Source organism: Ptiloglossa arizonensis, chromosome 9, assembly GCF_051014685.1.
Source record: "Ptiloglossa arizonensis isolate GNS036 chromosome 9, iyPtiAriz1_principal, whole genome shotgun sequence".
Taxonomy (NCBI): domain Eukaryota; kingdom Metazoa; phylum Arthropoda; class Insecta; order Hymenoptera; family Colletidae; genus Ptiloglossa; species Ptiloglossa arizonensis.
Genome location: NC_135056.1, coordinates 20,004,066 through 20,026,767, shown reverse-complemented (window position 1 = coordinate 20,026,767; position 22,702 = coordinate 20,004,066). Strand labels below are relative to the sequence as shown.

The 22,702-nt window shown below is 53.5% G+C and overlaps 1 protein-coding gene across 6 annotated transcripts in view; it reads left to right on the top strand.

Annotated features, from left to right (window-relative positions):
* The window catches only part of Lim1 (LIM homeobox 1), a 29,540-nt gene extending 20,942 nt beyond the window's left edge, over positions 1–8,598 (top strand). For 3 of the 6 annotated variants that reach the window (XM_076320375.1, XM_076320373.1, XM_076320374.1), the window contains exons 4-8: positions 2,073–2,294; positions 4,106–4,347; positions 4,929–5,214; positions 5,942–6,130; positions 6,987–8,597. In XM_076320375.1, the coding sequence (XP_076176490.1) occupies positions 2,073–2,294; positions 4,106–4,347; positions 4,929–5,214; positions 5,942–6,130; positions 6,987–7,102 (1,055 nt within the window). In that variant the 3' untranslated portion in view covers positions 7,103–8,597. Of the gene's footprint in view, positions 1–2,072; positions 2,295–4,105; positions 4,348–4,928; positions 5,215–5,941; positions 6,131–6,986 lie in introns of all 6 variants that reach the window. The other 3 variants (XM_076320378.1, XM_076320377.1, XM_076320376.1) reach the window with 3 other exon arrangements.
* Positions 8,599–22,702: the final 14,104 nt, after the last annotated feature.

Sequence of the window (22,702 nt, the reverse complement as noted above, 5' to 3'; positions counted from 1 at the left end):
GAGAGAGAGAGAGAGAGAGACGCGCGACGGAGAAGCGGAAAAAACGAGGGTGAGAGAGAAAGAGAGAGAGAGAGAGAGGGCAGCTCGGTTTCACGAGGGCCTTGCTCGTGTGTAAGCCGTGAAACGAAAACCGAAAGGTCGTTAGGCAGGGGCGAACCTTTTGTCGCTTCGATGCCGACGTCGAAACCGCAAAACGTCCGACAACCCGTTTCTTTTTCCTCTTCTCTCGGCTTCGAGGGGATGGAGGGGAACCAGGAGCCTTCGTCTTCGAGACGCGAGCTCCACGCGCGTCGGACCATCACCGACCGAACCAAGGCGTCATAATCGTTTCGACGTCTCGATGCCCGAACCGGTGATCATCGTCAGCGAGGACGCTCGCGAAACGTCTTCCAAGATTTCACAATTTCAAAATCGCGACGAGAAAGATTCCCGGGCGTTCATTGATGCCCGCGTTCGAGGCGTGAATTTCGATCTTCTCGAAGATCGAGTTATTTTCCATCTTCTTGAAGATCGAGTTCTTCTCGATCTCCTCGAAACAATGCTCGAAACACCGAAACTTTCGATTCCCGTGCGGTAGATCGAACGAGTGGGACATCGTGTCGATCGGACAACACGGTGCGTTGAAATTTCCACGAACGAATCGTCTCTCTCGTCGAGCGCGTCAAAGTGCAACGAAAAAAGTTTCTATCGACGAATCGAACACCGGAAGGAATTTGCTCGACGTTTTCGCAAACTCGAACGTTTCGCCGGTTCCTTTTATCGGGTACTCTCTCGAAGCGTATCGGTATCCGATAAAAAACGGAATCGGCTACGTTCAACGATACCGAATCATCAATCTTTACGGCTACTTTGCATAAAACCGTCCGTAACTATATGCTCGGCGTATTCCACGGACGATTTACACTCGTCGATCGGCACAATTTGCAGTACCAGTCCGTCGAGTGAAACCGCGACCTTCCCTGGTCGGTATCGACTCGCATAATCGGTAGGTTCCCAGGCTCTCGGACCGAGTCTAACTGTGATCTCTTGGAAACATCCTTTCGAAACGCGACACGCGCTCGCATCCTTGAAAACTTCGGGACTCGATCGCGCGGCTCGTCGCGAGATACGCGCGCGAGCAACGCGTCGTCGCTCGGAGTCTCGTGGTCATCGTTGGACGACGATTACACGGTTTCGACGATCGAGTATCGTCGATGTCTGGGATATAGCCCGCGTTTCCGACATTAATCTCTATTCGCGCGAGCCGCCATTTGTCAGTTGTCGAATTCGCGGTGATCGTCCGCCGTGCGCGTGAAAAGCGCAGCAATTACGCCGGCCCGGTGTCGATTAATCAGGAGCGTTTATCGATAAACTTTTCGTATCTTTTGTCGTTGAATGCGCGATATTACGATGCAAAACCCGCCACCGCGGCGGCATAATTGCGACTTTTGAAAAACGTAATGAACACACGGGGATCGCGCCGGCGACACCACCGGCCACGTTCAAAAGCGAATAATTGTAATCACGTTTAATTGCTAATTTCGTATGGAACATCGGCAAATTTACCCGCGTCTCTGATAAATTATGTTCCGTTAGATATAGAGGCGATTCGGACGCTTTGTGCGTCTAAATTTGACGTTGATCGACGTAATTATTCCGCGGCGAAACTTTTTTCCGAACGTCTCTCTCTGGCGCGCGTTGAACAACGATCGTTACTTTTTCCAACGGTGTCCGTGCGTCATCGAGGTCACCGCGACGGATTACGTTTCTCCCTGGGTTTAAAAAGGAGTTGCGAGTCTGCCGTCGGCGAGCGCGAATTCTCGAACCACTTTGCGCGTATCGAGCACCAAGAGAAACGAATTTAATCGTTCGATCGCGAGAACTCGCGGCTACCCGAACGGTTACGAGACTCGGCCACGAATCGAAGTTCGTTCGTTCTTCTCGTTCGCGTACGCGAGAAAAATGGTCGAATCTCGCCTAGATTGTAACCTACACGGATCATTGAACAGAAAAGTGACTGGGCGCTCTTTTCCAAGACAATGATTCGATGATCGAAGTGATTAAAACGCACGGTTCGAATCGTTCACGAGCAGAATCGTCCAACCTTTCGGCAGGAGGAGACTCGCTGATGGGTTCAGGGTCGGAAGACGAGGACGAGGACGGTAGTGCTCATCATCATCACAGCGGTGTCGCGGGTTCTCACCTGGGGCCTCATAATCTGGGTTCGGCCGGTCCTGGTGACCAAACGGTTGGCCACACCGGCGATCTACCTCTTGGAAGCGATCCTTGCAAGCAGGAAGACTCGGAGGATCAAGGTATGTATCGAGTTCTATCTTTTGGGAACCTGTTTCCAGGGTACCGCTCTCTTCGACGGGTAGAACGAAACACATTCGTCGAGTTCCACGGTTTGACGCTCGATCGGCAGGACGAGGTCTCGATCGTCACGGAGTGCCTGTTCAAAAATTACTCTTCATCGAGGAACGTTACCAATTTCCGAAACCACGAACCTGCCATTTGGACGACAAATATTCCGTCCGGTCGATCGAGCTATCCTTTGTTTCTCTGCTCGCGAAAGACGATCGTCGATCGCTGCTTCGTTCGAAACTCGATTTCCAAGATCGAGCGAGATGAATCGAGGGCGGAAATTCGTCGGCTCGAGCGCCGGCACGAATTACCAAGCGCGTCGAGTCTTCCCGGACGATTATTCGGTTGTGCTCTTTTATCGCGGGCGCAACAACGACCCCCCTCGCTTTTACCTCTCTCGAAACACGCTACACACCCGGTACAACCATCCTCCTGGGCGAGCTGCGGTAGAGGGAGGGAAAGGAGGGGTGTCTTCGCGAAGGGTGGCCCCCGTAGCGCGGTGTGACACTGTCCAAACATTTTCTTTGTCCCGTGGTTAAGACCTCCCCGGGTATATAGATTATCGCGAAGAGTCGGGGCCCTATTCCACGCGCGTGTGTGCGCGCGTAAGTGTGCCTCGCGTACATTGTGCGTGCGTACACACCGGCGAGACACGTACACGCTACGGAGAGTATAGCTTTCAAACCGAAGAGCAGCCACGGTAATCCGATGGGGGTTTCGCATCGCTTCCGGGGGATTGGCTCCGATTGTTGTTACCTCGATCCGGCCGATCAAGATTCCGAGATATGTATATTATGCCCGCGTACATGTATACGTTATTAAGAAAGCGTTCGCCCGAAAAATGTTATTGTTTGTTCAGCCGATAACTCTCGTTGTCGCTGGAAATCCTATCACGTGCTCGAACCTACACGGGGAATATGTAAACAATTCGCTTTGCGATCGAAGATCGCAATAACGGCGCGACGTTAGTCGGCACGGGGAACGCTTCTTACGATGATCGTTACGAGCGATCTTGGCTACTCGTTTCGCGACGAATCGACGATTTCGATCGCAAGGTTCGAAGTAACGCTCGGTGATTTCCATAAGGGTGGAAATCTTGTACGCGCTACCGTGCAGCTTTGTTTCGGTCGTTGCGAGTAATCGTAGCTTCTCGTGTTCGCGACGAATCGACGATTTCGATCTCAAAGATCGAAGTAACGCTTAGTGATTTCCACGAGAGTGGAAATCTTGTACGCGTTACCGCGAAGGTTCAAACACGACGATTTCGAACGCAAGGTTCGAAGTAACGCTTAGTGATTTCCACGAGCGTGGAAGTCTTGTACGCGCTACCATGTAGCTTTGTTTCGGTTGTTGCGAGTAATCGTAGCTACTCGTGTTCGCGACGAATCGACAATCTCGATCTCAAAGATCGAAGTAACGCTTAGTGATTTCCACGAGCGTGGAAATCTTGTACGCGCTACCACGCAGCTTTGTTTCAGTTGTCGCGAACGATCGTAGCTACTCGTGTTCGCGACGAATCGACGATCTCGATCTCAAAGATCGAAGTGACGCTCGGTGATTTCCGCGTGGAAATCTTGCACGCGTTACCGCGAAGGTTTAAACAACTTTGTTTCGGTAGTTGCGAGCGATCGTAGTTACTCGTGTTCGCGACGAATCGACGATTTCGATCGCAAGATTCGAAGTATCGCTCGGTGATTTCCGCGTGGAAATCTTGCACGTGCTACCGCGAAGGGTTAAACAGCTTTGTTTCGGTTGCACGAAGGTTCCCTGGACGGCGATCCCGAGACGAGGGACAGCCAAACGGAGAACAAAAGTCCGGACGGCGGTGCTGGCGGTGGTAGCGGCGACGGCGGCGCCGGCTCGAAGAGGCGAGGTCCGAGAACGACCATAAAGGCGAAACAGTTGGAGATTCTAAAGTCGGCCTTTTCGTCGACTCCGAAGCCCACCAGGCACATCAGGGAACAGTTAGCGAAAGAGACTGGCTTGCCCATGAGAGTGATACAGGTTCATATTATTTCGCTTGTTCCTTCGTGCTTGCATCCCGCGGATAACCGGAAGCCGCGCAACTTCAAAGAAAACACCACTCGTTGCTGAACGCGTTCTCGCGAATACTTTCGATCGTTTTTCCGCTACTCGGTGCACTTTTCCCGTCCTTACGTTTGCTCTCGCCCACTCTTTTATCACTCTCGATAATATTCCATGTTCGATCGCGAGCGTCGTTCACTACGCTCTCGTAGTCAGCTCGCGCACACCCGCCACGTGTTTCCCAAGCGTCCAAAACTCCCACTCAGATTCCCGGAATACCGATCCCGAGCGACCGGCTCGATCTTTCGCCGACGTACTCCTCGAACGCGTATCGGTTCGCGTTTTATCCCCACGGATTTCACTCGCACCTACCACTGTCCCCGATTTTTCCTTTACGACCGCTCGTAAATCTTAACCGGCGATATTTCGCGCCACTTTCCTGTCCACAATGTTCGCGGGCGAAACGCGAGCCAACTTTCGCGAGAACACCGAGTTAGACGGTAATCCCTTTCAGGCCGGTGAATTCAATGAAAGCAGTCGGTCGTATCCGTTTTGCGCAGGTCTGGTTTCAAAATAAGAGGAGCAAGGAGCGTAGGTTAAAACAGCTGACGTCGATGGGCAGGAGCCCGTTCTTCGGCGGCTCTAGAAAAATGAGGGGCTTCCCCTTGAACCTGAATCCCGGTGCTCTGGGCGGCGAGGACGGGCCGCCGCCCGGTTTCCCCTATTTCGGCGCGGAGAAGTTCGAATTCGGTTACGGCGGGCCCGTGGCGTTTCACCACGAATACTTTGGTGCTCATCCGCCCCCTCATCCCCACGGACAGCCCTTCAGCGGACCGGGAAATCCTGGTGAGTCCTGGAATTCCGTACGTAGAGAAACTTTTTTAGCCGATTCTCGTGATTCTTCGTTTCGTGAGCGGATTCCCGTCGGTCGATTTCGCGGATCGAAGAGCAACGTTTCTCGCGGAACGATCGTTCGATAACGAATGAAAGTTTCTCTCCTCGAGAGAGAATCGCGCGACAGTCTCGAATCGCGTTCGCGAATTCTTCCCTTCGTAGGAGCTGCGAAACTTGAAAAATATCGTCGACGATCGTTTCGACGGCGGAAGATTCCACGAGAAATCCCACTCGTGGGTATCGTTATAGTTTTTTTCCATCTCGATCGGGTTCTCGAAACGATCGAGTTGACGCGCGAACGTTAATCGTCTCACGCCGGGGTAAACGTTCGCGTTCGCGTTCGAGAATCGATGGAAAATCGTAACGAAAGTTGCACGAGTTCGCGATAGAGAGTTCCAGCTCGCTCCTAGTATCGTTTACGAGCTCCGCGATTAATTAGTCGTCCCGGAACGTCGTAGCTCTTTCGAGCCGATTGCACGACCGTAACTATCCCACGTACACGCGTAGATGTTTCGCGTTAGTTTCTGAAATCTGCTCGCAATCAGCGCGCCCGGAATCGAACCAGTCTCGTCGGGATCCCATCGCGACTATAATAAACATCGTAGCGGGTAGGTAGGTCGCGATAATTATGACAGCCGGGTTCGGAGATAGCAAGCCGGATACGATCCTCTCTGAATAGTACGTAATCTGTTTCTGACAGGTTTGGACCCGGCGAGTTTAGCGGGTATGGCGGCCGCAGTGGCGGTGACAGGGGAATATCCACCTCCGGGTGCGGGAGGCGGCCCTCCGGAATTTCTCACGGGCCCTCCTGGACAGGGGCCCCCTGCACCTCCTGGCGGTAGCCCCGGAGAGTTCCTAGCACCTTCAGGTACGACCAGATCCTATTGAAAGGCTATACTTACGAACGAACGTGGATATAATCCGTTTTCGTAGCTCGCGTGGGAAACGTTCTTTTTTCACCGTTTCGTTCGCGATCCTCGTCGGTGCGTAGGTCGATCATCGTGTCGTTGAACGATGCAAACGGGACGCGATCGCGAATTTAGACGGTAACAGGGGGGTGTTGGACAAGTCCCTGTTGCGGTGAGCCCGTATGCGCCGCCCCACGAGTCACGGAATCCTCCAGCGAACTTATATCGACGACCCGGTGTAATCGAGCATCGATGTTTAATTAGCTCCTGGTACATAACGGTACGACATCGCCGCGTTGCGTCGGCCGTGTAGCCACGTACGCTCGATATCGGCGCGGTTCGATTTTTCCATTCATTTTTCAACGATCCGCGCTACTACGTACCGGGGTGTGGCCGTTGTTGCGAACACGAACCGGCCGAACCGATCATCTACGAAATTGAACGGAGCTCGCGTGGTTTCCAGAAAATCGGAACAAGAATCGCAATTTCATCGCAGATTCGTGCTTGTCGCTCGACCTTCGTAAATATCGTTAATAACGGGACGCCCGCGATCGAACCTAAGTACGAACACGCTCGAATTTCGTTCATTTATCGGCTCGAGGTAGTACAATAACGTTGTTCGCGTACCGTACTCTCGGCGCGGTTGAACCAATCTCGTAGGGATATTCGTCCAACATCCTGCGTTCCGAATTAGACACGCTCGCGAAGTAAACGCGTAGCAACACTTGTTACTTTCGTAGCTTCGGATACATGGCACGTTTCTCGCTAGATCGAAGCTGCGAACGGAACCGATTCGATGGGTTTGATATTTCTCAGGTGGAGCACAGGGTAATCCCAGTGCCGGTGGGAATGGTGGCGGTCCAGGTGGCGGAGGCGGCGGGGGTGGGTTCCTGGAGCCGCACCAGATGCAGAGCGAAGGGCTGGCCTGGTAGTACGAGTTTTAATTGAACGTAATTTCGAATTTCGTTGCTTTACCGTCGTCGGCCGTCCGAGAAACGTTCGTTTCGAGACAAATCGAGACCGCTCGCGGCCCGATGGGAGGGCCTTCTGACTCTGTTCCGGTTTCCTCGAGCCGACTTTTGCCCGCGACGATTGGCAAAAGTCGTCGACGCCAGGTCGACCTTGCATCTTCTACCGTTCGTTTTTGTAAGATATACGTATGATAAGACGATCGACCGTTTAACTTCGTTTCTGTCGCGGTTATCATTGTCATTATTAACATTATTATCTTTATTATTATTTTTTTATTATTATTATTATTACGGTCCTCGGTGAACACCGACCCGACTATTTTATTATTATTATTATTATTATTATTATTATTATTATTATTATTATTATTATCATCATCACGAAGAAATGATTAAATATTATTATTAATATTATTGTGTATAAAATTTCGAATGTCCTATCGTGTAATATTATACCCCCCCTGTTGATTACTTTTCGACGTTACTTTAAGAAACACCCTGTAGATATCTGCTGTTATACACTCGAAGATCGTACACACGAATCACACGCCACACGCGAGAGGACACACGACGTACATATACACCTGCGTACGGTATGATACACGCTGTAACAGTTACACACATATAATACACGTTCAGACAGGAACACACGCGTAATTCTACACTTAAAGACGCTGTACTAATTATCATTAAAGTATAAATATAAATAGGAATGTGTAACCCGTAACTGTTAAGGCGGCGATCGATGTAAATAATACCTACTGTCTTTTTGCGGAAAGCGCGCGAGCGAACGTCAGTGGCCGGGGCTCTGTCGACGAATTCGAGCCTGTAATTTTAATTGCAACGCAACACCACACACGAGGGAAGGAGACTACGCCGCCGCGATGCATAATGATTATAAATATTATTATAATAAACCACCTCGTATTTCCGTATACGTTACAGTTGTGTGCATTCTTTTCACCTAATTACACACGTTCTTCTGCGTGCTCCACGCGTTCGAAATCTCGTTCGCGCGATGAATCGTTCGTCGTGGAACGCCGTGGAGTTCATCGATACAGTAAGTTCGTTATCTAGGAACGCGTACACGGTGTTTGTGCATCTCGAACGAGGGGCGCGAGCAATGTCCGTGCGTTCCAGACCGTGCGACTAGGTGTGAATGACAAGTGTCTGGAACAGAGCGGAAGAGATCGCGCGGATGATTCGACCGTGGTTCGGTTATTCGGAAACAATATCGGTATCGAGCGTAACAACGGTGCGCGTCGAAACGAGTACTCGAAACCCACCGTGAGATTCAGGTGCGAGGGAACACGTGGGCGTGAACGCGCGTGTGTACGCGATTCGAAGATTACGCGGCAAGAAATTGCACGGTAATCGTTGCGAGAGTCACGGAGCACAGGGTGAAACAGTTATCGGAGTTGGAGTTCACCGAGCTTGGACTTGGGCTCGGATTCTAATGTATTTTAAATTAAATTAAATATATACCATTATTATTATTATCTAAAAACTTCTCCTTTATTCGTCCTATCTACGATCCCGACGTTCTTCCGAGGTAATCGTAAAAATCGATACGCGCGTGTTACCGGATCATTGACACGCAAATTGATACGCAGATGCTGGATCGCTTGCGTTACGTATTACTACGAAAATTACTAATCACAACCTGTAAAATGAACAAAAATTCGTGCCGAGTAATTTTCCCAGAGAAGACCTCACCGATCGCTGGAACAACCTTTGGTGCTTCGAAACGCGTTCGAACTGCCCTAGCGAACTCGGAGCCTGGGTTATTCGTTTCGGCCGATATCCGAGATGAAGAAACTTCAAGGTGGCGTTGTTCCACGGAAACAACGTCGCGGCTAAAGAGATTCGATCGTACCCTCGACGCGTATTCTCGTCCCGGGCGAAATCACGGTTTCCTCGGTCGTCCCAACGGGCCAAACACCTGAGACCGTCGACGTTGGAGTCGAATCCTTTCGGTCCCCTAAATCGTCGTCCGCAAACGCATCTGCGCCTTGGGGGTGGTTGCGTGCCCTAACGTCGTTAGCGGGTGCAACGTCGTTTTCCACACGAGGAAAGAGAACGGAGGGAGGGATTCGTTTTCCTGGACATCTGGTGAATTCGATTTTGATGTGTTTCTGCTCTCCGGGGGTTGCTCGAGTTCTTCGGGGCTACGAAGCGTCGTTCCAGTATCCCTGACAGTCCCGTTGGGGACGGAAACGATGCTGCTACATCCCTCTCCCCCTGTCCCCCTCTTCCCGCGCGTGTGTTTCGCGCGCAAGCCTGTGTACATACACGCTATCGACCCCCCGCGATCCTCCCTCGGCGAGTGTTGCCCTCTCGAGTACGTGTGCACAGCTCGTGGCCCGCTGTCACAGTTTACCGTCGCATCCCCAGGTAGTCGTGTATTTTTCAACGGCGCGAAAACGTGCCACGCGAGACGCTTTTAATATTGTAGCCGTTGTTTGTCTTCTTGACACTGTTTCGGGACACCCTCCGCTCACGAGTATCCCCGTTGCTTCTTTTCTCCGCTCGTACGCCGATGACGCAACAGGAGACACTGCAAATCATTTCGTGGTACAGTGCGCCTCCCGATCCGATCCAACGATCGTTCTTCGTTGTCGAATCGAGTATCGCAACGCATACGAGTCGAAGGTTGTCCCTCCCGCGTGAACGTCATCTCCAAGGAACGGTTCCACGAGTATGGAGTTCTCGAACGCGTATGCTTTATTCAAGATTCCGTTCTCGCGTAGAAATACACTGCAATGTATTTTTCTCGCGTGTTTTTCCACGCAGAGTACCGAAGTACTCGATCGACGTCATCACCGTCCGCGTTTTATCGCGAAAACTCGAGATGGTGATAAAAGAGAAGCGCACCGCGGGAAGAAAAACGAAGAGGGCACGAAGGAAGCGAGATCGCGGGCTCGTTGCGCGTTTAAATTTTACCTTCGACATATTTTTTTATCTTCCGGGAAACGGGAGTTACGACCTGTCCCGGTTGCGTAACGCACGTCGAATAGAAAAATATCTCTCTTCTTCTCTCTCTCTTTTTCTGAGTGGTACGGGAATCTTTCAGTAAAGTATCGGAACGAGGATCGACGACGGAGAAAATTTTCGAGCCGACTCGATAACAAAGGCGCGAAGCTACGAGCCAGAAATATGCAATCGCACGAAAGAGAGTAAAAACACACGCGTGACATAAAACCGAGTAATTGCGGAACGAACGTGACGGCGGATCGACGATCGTTTGTCTTTGAAACGACCTTCGAAAACTTATTTTCCCATCTTCGTCCTCGTCCTCATCCTCGTTGTTCCCCCTCTCGATAGTTCCCGCGTCCTCGCGGGAGTTTATCGTGGAATTTAACCGGATCGAGTGCCCGGAGAGTCCTCGCGCATCGGGTGTGTACATTGTAACAACGATTCGCAAGGGCGAAGGGCGTCAGCGTAGCGTGTAATGCGTGTCCTGCCGGATCTCTTGCAGAAGATCCGTCGGGAGATTCGACAGATGCGTGGCCCGCCTCCGCGCCCCGGGAACTACCGCGGGGGTCCCGCGGGAGTTTTGCAGAGACAAACCGTCCCAGCGGGCGAACCGTATTCACCCTATCGTATCGTTTTTTTTTTTTCTTGCCCCCGCACGTTTCGCGCAAGGTGGGATGGACATTCTTGCGATCGTTTCGAAAATACTGGCAGCGAGGACCGACGCGCGCGGATCGAGTACGGGTCGCCACGTGTCGAGTGAAGATATTCGACCGTACCTTTCGTTCGTCGAGTAAACGTCTACGTCTTTTCAGAGCTTGGATTCGTGTCGATTCGCGAGAGCACGCTGTCGATTCCCCCCAAACGCGTACCTCTACAAAACTGCTTTCTCCATTGGCCACGAAGGTGCGAGAGAATTTAAGAGAGTACGATGCAGAGACTTTAAAAACGGTTCCAAAATACCGGAGACGGTTCAATTCTTTGAGTGCAGCGTATCGGGTACTTTACTTCGCGCGAATGCATCTATGGTGCACACGTGCACCGATCGTGTACCAATTCGTAGCACAGAGGTACACGTCGATCGCGTTTACGAGCGGGAAATTTTTCGGGAAGAACCAGATACGCACGCGAGTGTATCTCGTCACGGAGAAGAGGTGGGTGAGCGGGGTTGGGTCTCGAAAGACGCAAGGGCTGCTGCGTGTCACGGTCGAAAGCGTTTCGAACGGTCACGTGTCCGAGCACGTGTCGGGGACACACAGCCCCTGTCGCGCAAACCCTTCGTCCTTCTTCCGACATTATGCAAGGAGGCCTTACAAATCACGCCCTGCTTACCGTGCACGTTCCCAACCCTACCGATCGTCGTCGGCTCGAATTAACGCGCCAAAGCTTGGAAGCTAATTGGAATTAACCCTCGGTATTGCCGTTTGATTGCCACTATTTTCTCGGGAAACCGCCTTCGGCGAGCCGTTACTGCGGCCTCTTTCCCGGACACTTTTCCATCGAACGACTTTCGAACTTGGATCGATCGTTACGGACAAACTCTCCACGTTTCGCGATTTTACATTCCCGTTTACGACACCGTCTTCCATCGGGAATCGTCCTGTCGGTGGACCGGTCGATGTTTTACGCGCGTGAGTTTCCTCCGTCGGGGAAGATAGCCGAAAATTGTTCGTGAACGCGCGCTCGACGATCCTCGAGACGGACTCTTCCGCGAAGAGCTGGTTCCTGGAAGCGTATGAATTCGTCGTGGAGAAGATCGAGACGACGAGCGGACACAATGGGAACGTCGAGTGGCCGTTGTCACCGATCGTGAACGAGGCGGATGAAACGTGTCTTTTTCGTGGCGCGCGGACCGACTTATTTTCGTCTCGCATTCGAGCCGGACAGACAGACGGCAGAAGTGTCCAGAACGACCTCCTGGTGTTCAGGCTGGCTTAGGCTAATCCGAAATCCGGATTACTCGTGCCTCAGCTGGTCCAGTCTTACGACCGCGTCGCAACAGCGATAGGTGTTCCTTTTTCTTTTCGTTTTTTCTTTTTCCATACGGCGGGGGAGGGGGCGTTATGGAAGCCGTCTCGATCCCGCGGCATACGAATTTCGTCGCGACGGAAAAAAAGCGCCCGATCGGAGCGTTTCCGTACTTATTCCCCCGGTGAAACGATCTGCATAAATATACTTATGCTAATTGTCCAGGATTGTCCGGCGGTGATCCGTAGATCTGCTGAATCACGCGCGCGCGCGAGCGCGTCTATACCCGTGCGTGTACGAGCTAGGTGCGCACACGCGCGCGGCCACGTTACCCGCGAAGCGTGTACGTCCAGAACGGAAGTGCTTATACCGCGTTCTTATTACCGCGACACACGGCGACGTATGTAAATAATTGTGTCGCGCGTAGATCGCTTTATTCCGCGCGTAAATTATACGCGTACGTTACTCCTGGTGGACGTCTTCGCGGTGGATAAAGGGGGCCTCGGACAGGTCCGCGCGAAGAATTTTAAGCGCGCGAAGAATCTTCAACGGCTTCGAAATCTTCCACCGCGAACGAAGTGAACGACGGAGGAAGGTGATCCTCGAGTCGAGCTCGGTAGGAAAAATTTCATTTCGAGTGGAAACAAGGTGATTGCGCGTCTCTGAAGTCGGTCGAGATCGTGGAATAAGTTTCGCGTCTGTGCGAAGATTCGATCTCGGGGGAGGGGAGAAAGAAAAAAAAACGAGCTCGGAATATAGGTCGGGGACGCGTTTGCACGATCCGGTTGGATTCTTCGTAACGAAATTAACGTAGCGGGTGGTAGACGGTGGTCTATGGTATTTACCTCGAGGCGTGGAACTCGCGTTCCGGTCGCGGCACGAGTCGCCGTTGTATTCGGAGCCGGTTTCGCGAACGATCTCGCGCGATCTTCGTCTTATATTTCCCGCTTATGTCGCGTGTAGACGTATATCTACCCTCTCGACCCGCTTATCGGTACTTCCCCCGGCAGCGAGATAAGTATTTGCTATTTAAAATACCAGTCCTCGTCGCGCGGGCCCCAAGATAAACTGTTCGTGCATCGTCGAGGGGTTGGGTGCCGTGAAAGAGAAAGAGACCGGGCGAAAAGAGGGGTTGATTATAAACCGAAGGCAACGGGCGGGGAGAGGATGCCGGCGGAGGGTGGTGGAGTGTGCAGCAACAGCAACAGCAGCCACGGCGGTCCACCGTGAGGGTGGTTTATGGGGGGTTGTACCGGGTATTGTTGTATAAATAGGTTTGGCGAGTTAGGGGTTGCTACCCCCGAGGGAACTGCACATGTCCGCATCGATTATACCACCCCTTCCTGACCCCCCTTCCCCCAACTGGTGTTTCGATCTCGCTTCGCTGTTCGTTTCTCTCTCTCCTTACGGGCCTCTTCTCGATTCTCCGCCACCGGTGGGTGGTTTCGACCACTACCCCTCTCCTCCGCCCCCCTCTCGTACAATGTGGCTCCGTCCCTCTCTATCGGTCCGTTTCCGTCTCTTTCCTTCTCTCCCGGCCACCCTTGTATGCCCATCGAAAGCTTTCTCCCCGCGGAGCCCACGGGGCACGCCGCTCGGTTATTTTCAAGCCATTTGCTTTGTAAACGCACGCAATCTCGACCAGTCACCCTCTCCCCACGCTGCTCCTCCGGTTAGACTTCCACCCCCTCCCGCGTCTACCCCCCTTCACGCGAAAACTTGAATATTCGACCAGCCGGTACAGGTTACTGGCGGATGGATCGGAACGAAAGCGAACAGGTGGCAAAGCCGAAGCGTCGTTTCGAGCCTCCTTTTCTGGCGGTCGAGTTTTTCCGGGAAAAAGAGGAAAAAAAAAAAAGAAAACGAGAGCCGCGGGAATCTCGCGCGTCGAGGAATTCCCCGACGAAAAACCGTGCGCGGATCGATCCAGTTGAAGAATTCTCGGTAAATCGAACCACCTTGCTCAACCTTCCACCCGTTACACTCCACGCGACAACGAGTCAAATATCGCACCTTCTCGGAAAAGGTTCGAGACAACTGCCCCACCTACGAATCGAGATACACAGTACTCGCGACCGAACGCAATTACGATCTTTCTTTTCAATCCCTTTTGAAATTTATTAACGATCGTCGAATAGATCTCGCCATCTAGGAACCGATAAGGCGCAACTAGGTTCTTTCGCACGACTTCCGTATTCGACGGTAAGTTTTTCCGAACACGTGCGGTACGAGCCTTGGCTCGAGGTACGCGTTCCCTCGACAACAACTCGAACTCGCGACTCTGACATTTGTCCGTCCTCTCTCGTTTCTTTTCCTCGCTTGTAGCGCAAGACGCGTATATATATACAGGGCTCGGTAAAAACTGTTCTCGTTTCTTTCGACGGACAAGCTTCGACTTTCAACGCATCCTTGCGAAAAAGTACACAACCTTCCGTCTTCCACCGATTGTGATTCCTTTTTCGGTGCTGTCGTTGATCGCGCGTCGATCGCGACCGAGGAAGAACCCGCGTTCAAAGTTCGTACGTCGATAGACCGAAAACTCGCAGCTCTCGAGTCTCGTCGGTCTCTCCCGTACGCGTCGGGAATTATTTATACGAGGCACCCGTTCGTACGCGCTCGTGTTTACGTATCGTTCGCCTTAATATTAGATTCGCGGCGTCGCCGGTGTTAAATCGTACCGGAGTTTCCAGTCTCTTTTTTCTTTCTTTCTTTCTTTCTTCCTTTCGGTTTCTATCGTCCGTATTGGCGAAACATCACCGTTCGTAGATCTTCTCGAGTGGTTCCTGGCGGGTTCTCGGTGATCGCGATCGTCGCCGGCGGGCCAGGATCGGGCAAAGGGGGTTCGTTGGTAAGCGGGGTGAGACTGCGAGCTCTAATGCCACCGGGGGATGAAACGGGCCTCGAAAATAACCGGCTCGGCACACCTCGATGTGTCTGTGTAGCTACAAGTGGCGCGGCCCCCGACGAAAGCCCCACTTGACTCCTCGGGATCCACCGTGAACCTCGGCAACACCCGTTAGAAGTTCCACCGTCGCAATCAGCACCGCCCTCGGCGTTCCACCCCATGGACACGAGAATCCTCCGGCACCTGGCGCATGACAGAGTACACTCCAGTGAAATCGCACTCCGCTCCGAGCTCCCCACCCCTCCCACCCCCCTCTCCCTCCCTCGTCCCGGTTCCCACCCTCGCCGATGATGTTACGGCACGTTTGACCTCGTGTTTTTATTAACAACAGGTACTATTACGGTCCATCGACGATGACGACGCGTTCTCGCGAGCGGAACCTCTCCTCCCCCAAACGCCCTTAGGGCTCTCGATGGACGACCGAAAATCACCGAACCCGGCCCGCGTCGCTCGGAAGGAGATTTCGGATCGACGATCAAACGTTTTCCTCTCTCTGCTGCGAATCTCTCCGCTCCCCTTCGAGGAGTTTTTTTCCTTTAAGAGTTCATTTCGATGGATATCGCGACGGCGAGTAGCTCCGTTCGGTACAAACTCCGATTGGAAGGAAAAGGAAAGCGAAGAGAAAACGACCGAGGGCGAGGAACCAGCCGCGGGATCTAATTTTCAATCGTTCCTGTTTCGGCTCGAATCGTGGGGAGTTTGTCTCGGAGGTTCGGAGCGAGCGAAGACCGATGACGATTCGGAGACCAAAGATCGAGTTCTCGCGAGGTGTTCAACCCCTTGAAGACCAAGGTTGCCAAATGGAAAATTCGCCTTGAGGCCCGAGGGCCAAGGAAGTATCTTGGAAATTCTCGATCCGTGTCCAAACCGCGTGCTCAGCTTCCAGTTACTTTCGAAACGAAGAGACGTTCCGTGTAAGATTCTCGGGAACGTTCACAAATTGTCGGCGGATCTCCACGGCCTTGTCTCGCGTCGCTGGCGCAACGATTTGCGATCGCGAACTAATTTCATCGCTGGTCTCGAACGTCGGTAGTGTCTATTTGCTCCTGGCGTCGTAGGAAAAGTATTATCCGCGCTTGGATATTCGAGGCGGAGCGGAAAGAAAACTGGTGGAGGAATGCGATATTTCGATCAGACCGATGGCCGTGAAATTGACGAAGTTTTCATTGGCTGTGCAACAACATCGTCTTAAACCGCCGGATGGAACGTATTCTCGTCTCTCTCTCTCTCTCTCGTTTATTTTCTCATTTTCGTTGTTCGCTGGTGTTCCGTCGATTCGTAATTCCAGGATGCCGCGCCACGGGGTGACTCCGCTTGGGATAATTGTGTTTCGCGCTGTCCTAATTGTGTTAGCAGGTCTTATAGGGGGATTAACATAGTTTGTCGGAGTTTGGTATGCAGTTTTACGGTAGTTAACGGGAAAAATATTCCGTCGTGGAACCGTGGCATTTTTCAAGAACGCGAGAAATTTCGTTCGAGGGACGAGTTCGTTTCGAGGAACTGTACCGTGGATAATTTCGCGCGCGTTTCGATTTTCCGCGCGATCGACGCGTTACGCGGGCCGCGTCGTTCCCGGACGTGGAGAAGAACCTCGAAGCACGGTGGCCAAAGGGGACGATGAACCAATTTTTACGCCCGCGACGCTCGTTGGAATAACAACCGATACATCGCCACCCTCCCGGGGGCCGAACCGCCACATCGTCGACTCGGTGACAATTACCCGGCGCGACACGATGCACCGGTTATTACTATAATTTTTCCCTTTGGCGGCTCCCCCGTCGGAACAAGGGGGCGTTGTTCGCGGGACGCAAAACGAATCGGCGCCCAAGGAAGACACCGGCGGTCATAGAGGCACTTATAACGGGGGAACTTGGCGAGGAACCGATGGAGGGGTTGGTAAAACGTTGCACAGATACGCGTAGACGCAGAGGCGTTCGCGGAGATACGCCCCCCATCTGTCCACCCTTCGTCCCGATGCTGGTTCGTCCCTCCACTGAATACAACGCTCTCCCCGGTGGGCCTCTCGACGGTCGAAGCCACGCGATCAAAAGAGGGTGAACGGGGTCACCGTGGGGGTTGTCGTCGCACGGGTCGACGTTTCTTTCAGATTTCTAACTCGTTTAACGCGACGCGAGAGAGAGAGGGAAAAAAAAGAAATAGCGAAAGAGGAAGGAAACAGGTGTCCGGTGAAAGATGGGTGTTTTCGAGGCCCGAACCTCGGAGGGTGAATATCGTATCGCTAGTTTGCGACGCGTTACGGGAGAGCGTTGCGTTCGTCACTGTAACGACGGGGTGGGGACGAGAAGGTACCACGTGGGGTTCTTCGTTGGCGCCACGGACTAATCGTGTTTCTGCGTTGGTAATTAATTGGAAGAGAACCGTCGACCGCGCTACGAAAACTCGAGCGTGGTTTCTCGCGGGCCGGGTTCCGAGAGGAGGGAGAACGCGACAGCCACCGGTAGCCATAGGCAGAGTAACGCAATTTTCTTAACCCCCGAGCGCGAGGCAAACGCGCGTGGGTAGGCAGTCGATAAACCGATTCAGGTTTCGACGCTTCTTTCCGTCGACGAGAATCTTCTCCCCTTGCGATCCCCCACCTTGCCTAACCACGTCGTTTGGTAAATATACCGAGCGAATCGGTAGCGATGGTAACGAGTGTCCATCGGTCGGGGAACCACCGCGACGATCTTCCTCGAACGTTCCTCGATCGTGCACGCCGCCGTGCCGGATACGTCCGGACCCGGGAATAGATTATTGATACGTCTCTTTCAAGGGGATTCCGGGCGCGCGGTAGAGGCGCACAATCGCGGCTCGCGAGCGCGCCAAACGCTTCGGGACTGCGCCGGTAACGCCGGAGGAAGGAGGAAGGAGGAAGGAGGAAGAGGAGCCTCGTACGGCGACGAAGGGAGGGCTACGAGGGACGGGATGGAAAACAAAAGAACGAGAGAAAGGGACCGAGTCTCCGAAGGGAGTACGTTATGCGATATCCCGCGTTGCAGTCGGTAAAGGTGGGGTCGCGAAAGGTGTACGAAGCGAGTGGAAGAAAAAAAAAAACGGTCGTCCGCAGGGGTGGGGGGAAGGGTGCAGAGAGACGAGGGGGTGGGGCTGGGAAACGGGGGTCCCGGATGACCCCGTGGCCCGGCACGTATGGGGCCCCCAGACTGCTGGGCCCGACTCCTGACTCCCAGCTCCTACCAGAAGGCTAACCCTGAAGAAGCGAAGTCTCGGGGTCCCTCTTTCTTCTCGTTTCTCCTTCGTCCACCTCAGCCCACTTGGCTTCTCGCAGCCTATACTTATCCTCCTACTAATACCACCACCACCATCGCCACCACCACCGCCGGGTTACCCCCCCTTCCCCTCCTCACCTTCGGGTTACCTTATACTTATTGCCTCTGGTGGGCTCCGGGGCCTGCCCCTACAGGGTGTGTTATTATTATCTGACATTATCTATAATTCCGAAGCGGGCAGGAAGCCCACTTAGGGATTGTGATAGCCCCCGTGATTAAACCACCCTCCCCCGACCTTTACCCCCCACCTCTTTCTATCCGAGGCGTACACCTACACGGCTAACCGACGGTGGACGCGGCTAGAAGCCGGTACAGGACCTTTCAAAGCGTTCGCCGATTTTTCTCTCCGCGTCGGGTACACTGTCGTCGGACATGCCGTCGGTGTTGTTGGCAATTTGTTGCCAGCTGTCGCCCGGACCCGCGAACGCCCTCCGAGGAGCCGCTGAATTAATGCGAGCCGCGCGACCACGGAATTATTAAATTCGACGACGTTCTTTGTTTTCCAAGTCGAAGTTCGATCACCGTCGAACGCGTAATTCGCGAGATACGAGAATTGGGAGGAGGGACGTTGCTCCCTGAGGGGTAAAAGAAGAAAAGTTCGACACCGGTGTAAAGCTACCGCGAGAAACTCGAGATTGACCCGACGCGGGATGGCAACCGAGCTTTCGTGTAACTCGAGGTTGACAAACTCCCGATAAATAATGGCGAATATCGGGACGCACCTTCGTAATATGTCTCTTTGATCGTCTTCGATTTGTCAGGGAGCAACCTGTCGGAAGTGTCGTCCGTTCCAGAACGTAGATAAAGAATCTGTTCGGTGTCCAGGTACGCCGGTATCTGATCATCGCTGAAGAGGCCTGTACAGGAAAGCTACACCTCTAATCGTACACCCCCGTTGGGCCTCGTCCGGGGCCAGAGGGGGAAGAGGATGGAGAAGTCCAACAGTAGGCACCCAGAGACCGGCCCCAGGACGCTACTTCGGTAATCGCTGGTCGATTATAAACCGAAAAAGCCGGAAACCACTTACGTCCGAAACCGTGTGGCGTTTATATGGCAGTTATGTCGGTGAAACCACACCTTGGCAACGTCGAAGGGATTGTCTTGCCCGGCGCAGAAAACGTACGTGTCGATATCTTCGATGAAACGTACGGGAACAATACCAGAAGCAGATTCTGGCAGACATCGCCGACGAGTACGCAGCTAGGTGTACCGTGCACGGATCGTTTCATCGAGTATACATCGCGATAAATATAATATCGAACGATTTTCTTTTATTCTCAACGCGTCCTACGTGTCCCGATAACGATGTTTTATTTTCGATCGATTCGAACCTTACGAGAAAACTCTTACGTTAAATCGTACGCGCGTTTCACCGAATTTTCTAATCGCTCCTCCGTCGAAACGTTGAAAAGTTTTTTTTCCCTCGACCGGAAGACGAAGTCGCGAGACCTCGAGGTGGATCTCGACCACGCGCAGGTCGAGCGAGAAAATCCCACGAATTCAGCGAAACGAACTTCCTGGACGGTGAAGGTATCCTCTATTTTTGCTCGGTCTGTCCTTGACTCGTAAGAGGTGCTAATTCAACGAACGATGTCTGATCCATAAAGATCATCGTTGGCGGGGCCCTGCGCAGGAAAGAGAAACGGGTAATAATCGAACATCCCCTCGGGGCGAAAGGCTGCTCAACAGTAGGCGGCCGGGTCCAGCCCTAGAACGCTACCTCGGGTAATCGTTCGCCGATTATAAATCGAAAAAAGCCGGAAACCACTTAGGTCGGGTCTTAGCGCGGCGGGCGTTTATGCGGGACAGGTTGCGTCCCTGGAACCACACCTTGTCGCCACCGCGGGGACAAGTTCTCGGTGCCGGTTGGAAATTCGACTTGGTGTCGAAGGAGTGGGTGTCGATGCGTATCTCGTCTCGTGGACCCCCGCGGTTCAGGGGGCCCCTGAATGTCTCGTCGAGGACCACTTATGGTGATCCACCCGGAGCCCGAGGTGGTGCTACCGTGCACGTGTATATCGGCCAGGAATCTACGCCGGGACGTAATCGATCGTCCCCCTTCGTACACAAACCGGGGCCTCGCGCGTCCACGAATTGACACAGTTCTCGCGACGGATCGATGCTTTCGCGAGAAACAACATTTTTCGTTCGGCCGCCGCTCGCGGCTCTTACTCTCCTTCCGAGAAGACATTTCTTACGTTGGCCGGCATCGACGTTCGACAAATCGCGCGAAATACGTCTTCGTGGACCGCTGGAACGAAACGCGTCACGATGCACCGCGGTGAACGGTTCCTCTTTTTTTGGGAGAAGGGGGGACCCGAAGAGGTGGAAGTGGAACGTTGGTCCGGGTCTCGCGAGTAGCCGCTGGTTGCGTTTCGTTCGACACCGTTCACGGTCCCCGTTTTCTTCGCGGTTGTTGCGTCACGGGTGGCGTCGAAGATTCGCTAGGGTACAACGGGTTCGTCGAAACGAACCAAGACGTCTCGTTCCTCGTGCGTTACCCGGCGTGCGCAACCTGACCAACGCGCGCGACCACTCGGAAGAAAACGCAAGGCGTAGGCATACTCGTGGAAACGGTTCTAAAATTGCCGCGAACGCGAGACGAACCTCGGCTCCGAATCGCCCCCGTCGAAGAAGAAAACCAAAGGAGAACGCGTACGCGAAGAGAGAGAGAGAAAGAGAAAGAGAGAAAGAGAGAGAGGAGGGGATAAAAGGAAGGGTGGCACCGAAATCATCGAGGTAACGTCGAAAACACGCGAGCCTCGCGGGTACCCATGTGGAAACATCATCGGCAGCTGGGATCGCGGGGGCCCTTTCGGGGTGTATTTTTGGCGAAGTTAGAAACGGGTAGGGACGAGAAGGGAGTAACGGCAGTCGGTCGTTTCGGGCGAGTGTGTAGGCGCCCCTAAGCCGCCCCAAAGCGCGACCACCAAAACCCTGCGGAGCTTATTTCACGAACGACCGGCCACCCTACTCGACTCTGTGTCTCTGCACACACTTTCTCCGCCGTTCGAACCTACCTCCGAGTCTCCCTTCGGGGCAGCCCCTCTCGGGCACGCGAGAAAAAGAGACGAGAGAAGGCGGCTTATCTTGGCCCCGCCAGCATCGAAGACCCGCTACAGAAGCGAAACTCGATCATCCTATACTGGGTGTACCGTACCTCGGTCGGAGTTAACGATATCAAGAGGATCGTTCGAGGACGTTCGACGAGAACCTCCTACCCCTCCGTACGCGGAGTAGAATCGTCCCGGGATTCTTTCGCGTTTCTCTATCGAATTTCCCAGCGCGGATGTACGCCAGCGTAGAATCCGACGTTTTCACGGCGACTGGCTCCTCTGAAACGGGCCGCGTATCGGCCGCCTACCGCACAATAGCATTAACGGTGACAATAATCCTCCCCCTGGTTCGAACGGGCGCGCGGGTGCGCGCGGTAGCACGCGGGTGGTTTCGAGGTTCCTTTTTCAGACGGCGGCGGCGGCGGCGACGACCGTACGAACGCGCCGCGTTTTTCGTTGTCCGCGCAGCTAGTCTCCTCCATGGAGGAAACATTGCCGTTTGGTCGGTCGTCTTTCCGTTCGGCGGTGTTTTTCGCGACGGGTCCTCGGTTCGACGACTTCGACACCCAGTATAGGGCAGGGGTGTAGCACGGAACCGGGGGAACGTTATCTACCGGGTCCCAGGCTGACGGGGTTCGCCCTTCGGGAATAACGCGGAGATAAGCACCCCCGTAGCCCGCTCGAAACCCCTCCCCCCAACCCCGTCCTCCGCCTAGCAGAGATGCAAAGAGATCTTGATACGGGCTACATCGAGGCCCTCTTGCTCTTCGCCTCTCTTTTCCGCTCTTGGCTCGGTATACCCCGTAGATAGGGCCACCCCTGGCCTACGGGAGCTCCCCGGTAACTTATGAGTCAGATTTATCTCGCCGACTGGTGACTGATCGCCCCCACGAATTTCCAAACTTCGAGCTTCGACCGGCCTTCTCTCGTCTCTCCTGGTCGAGAACCCGGGGAGAGTTTTGCGCAAGAAGTCGCGGAACGACGAGTTACCACTCGTACCCCCCTTCTCTTTTCCGATCTCACTCTCTCTCATTTTCTCTCTCTCTTTCGAGCGAGCGAGACCCTGGTAACCGCGGGTTTCCGCGAACGCGATTATTCTTCCACGTCCACGAGGGGTACACCCGGCCGGCTCGGCTGCGGCTAATGGCACAGAACGATGAAACGGGCACGGGCGTGTTTCGTTGGATCGCGGTCCTGGAACCCGGTCCCGCTAAATCACGCGTCGATGACGTTCCCGTGACTCGGATGTTTTACTTTTCAGTGGGAGGAGTCGCGGCGGTGATTTAGAGAAGCTCGGGCCCCGGAACGCGAACCGCCACGGAGGCAACCGGGATCATCGAGAAATGCAAATCCAAAGGTCGCTGGATTAACG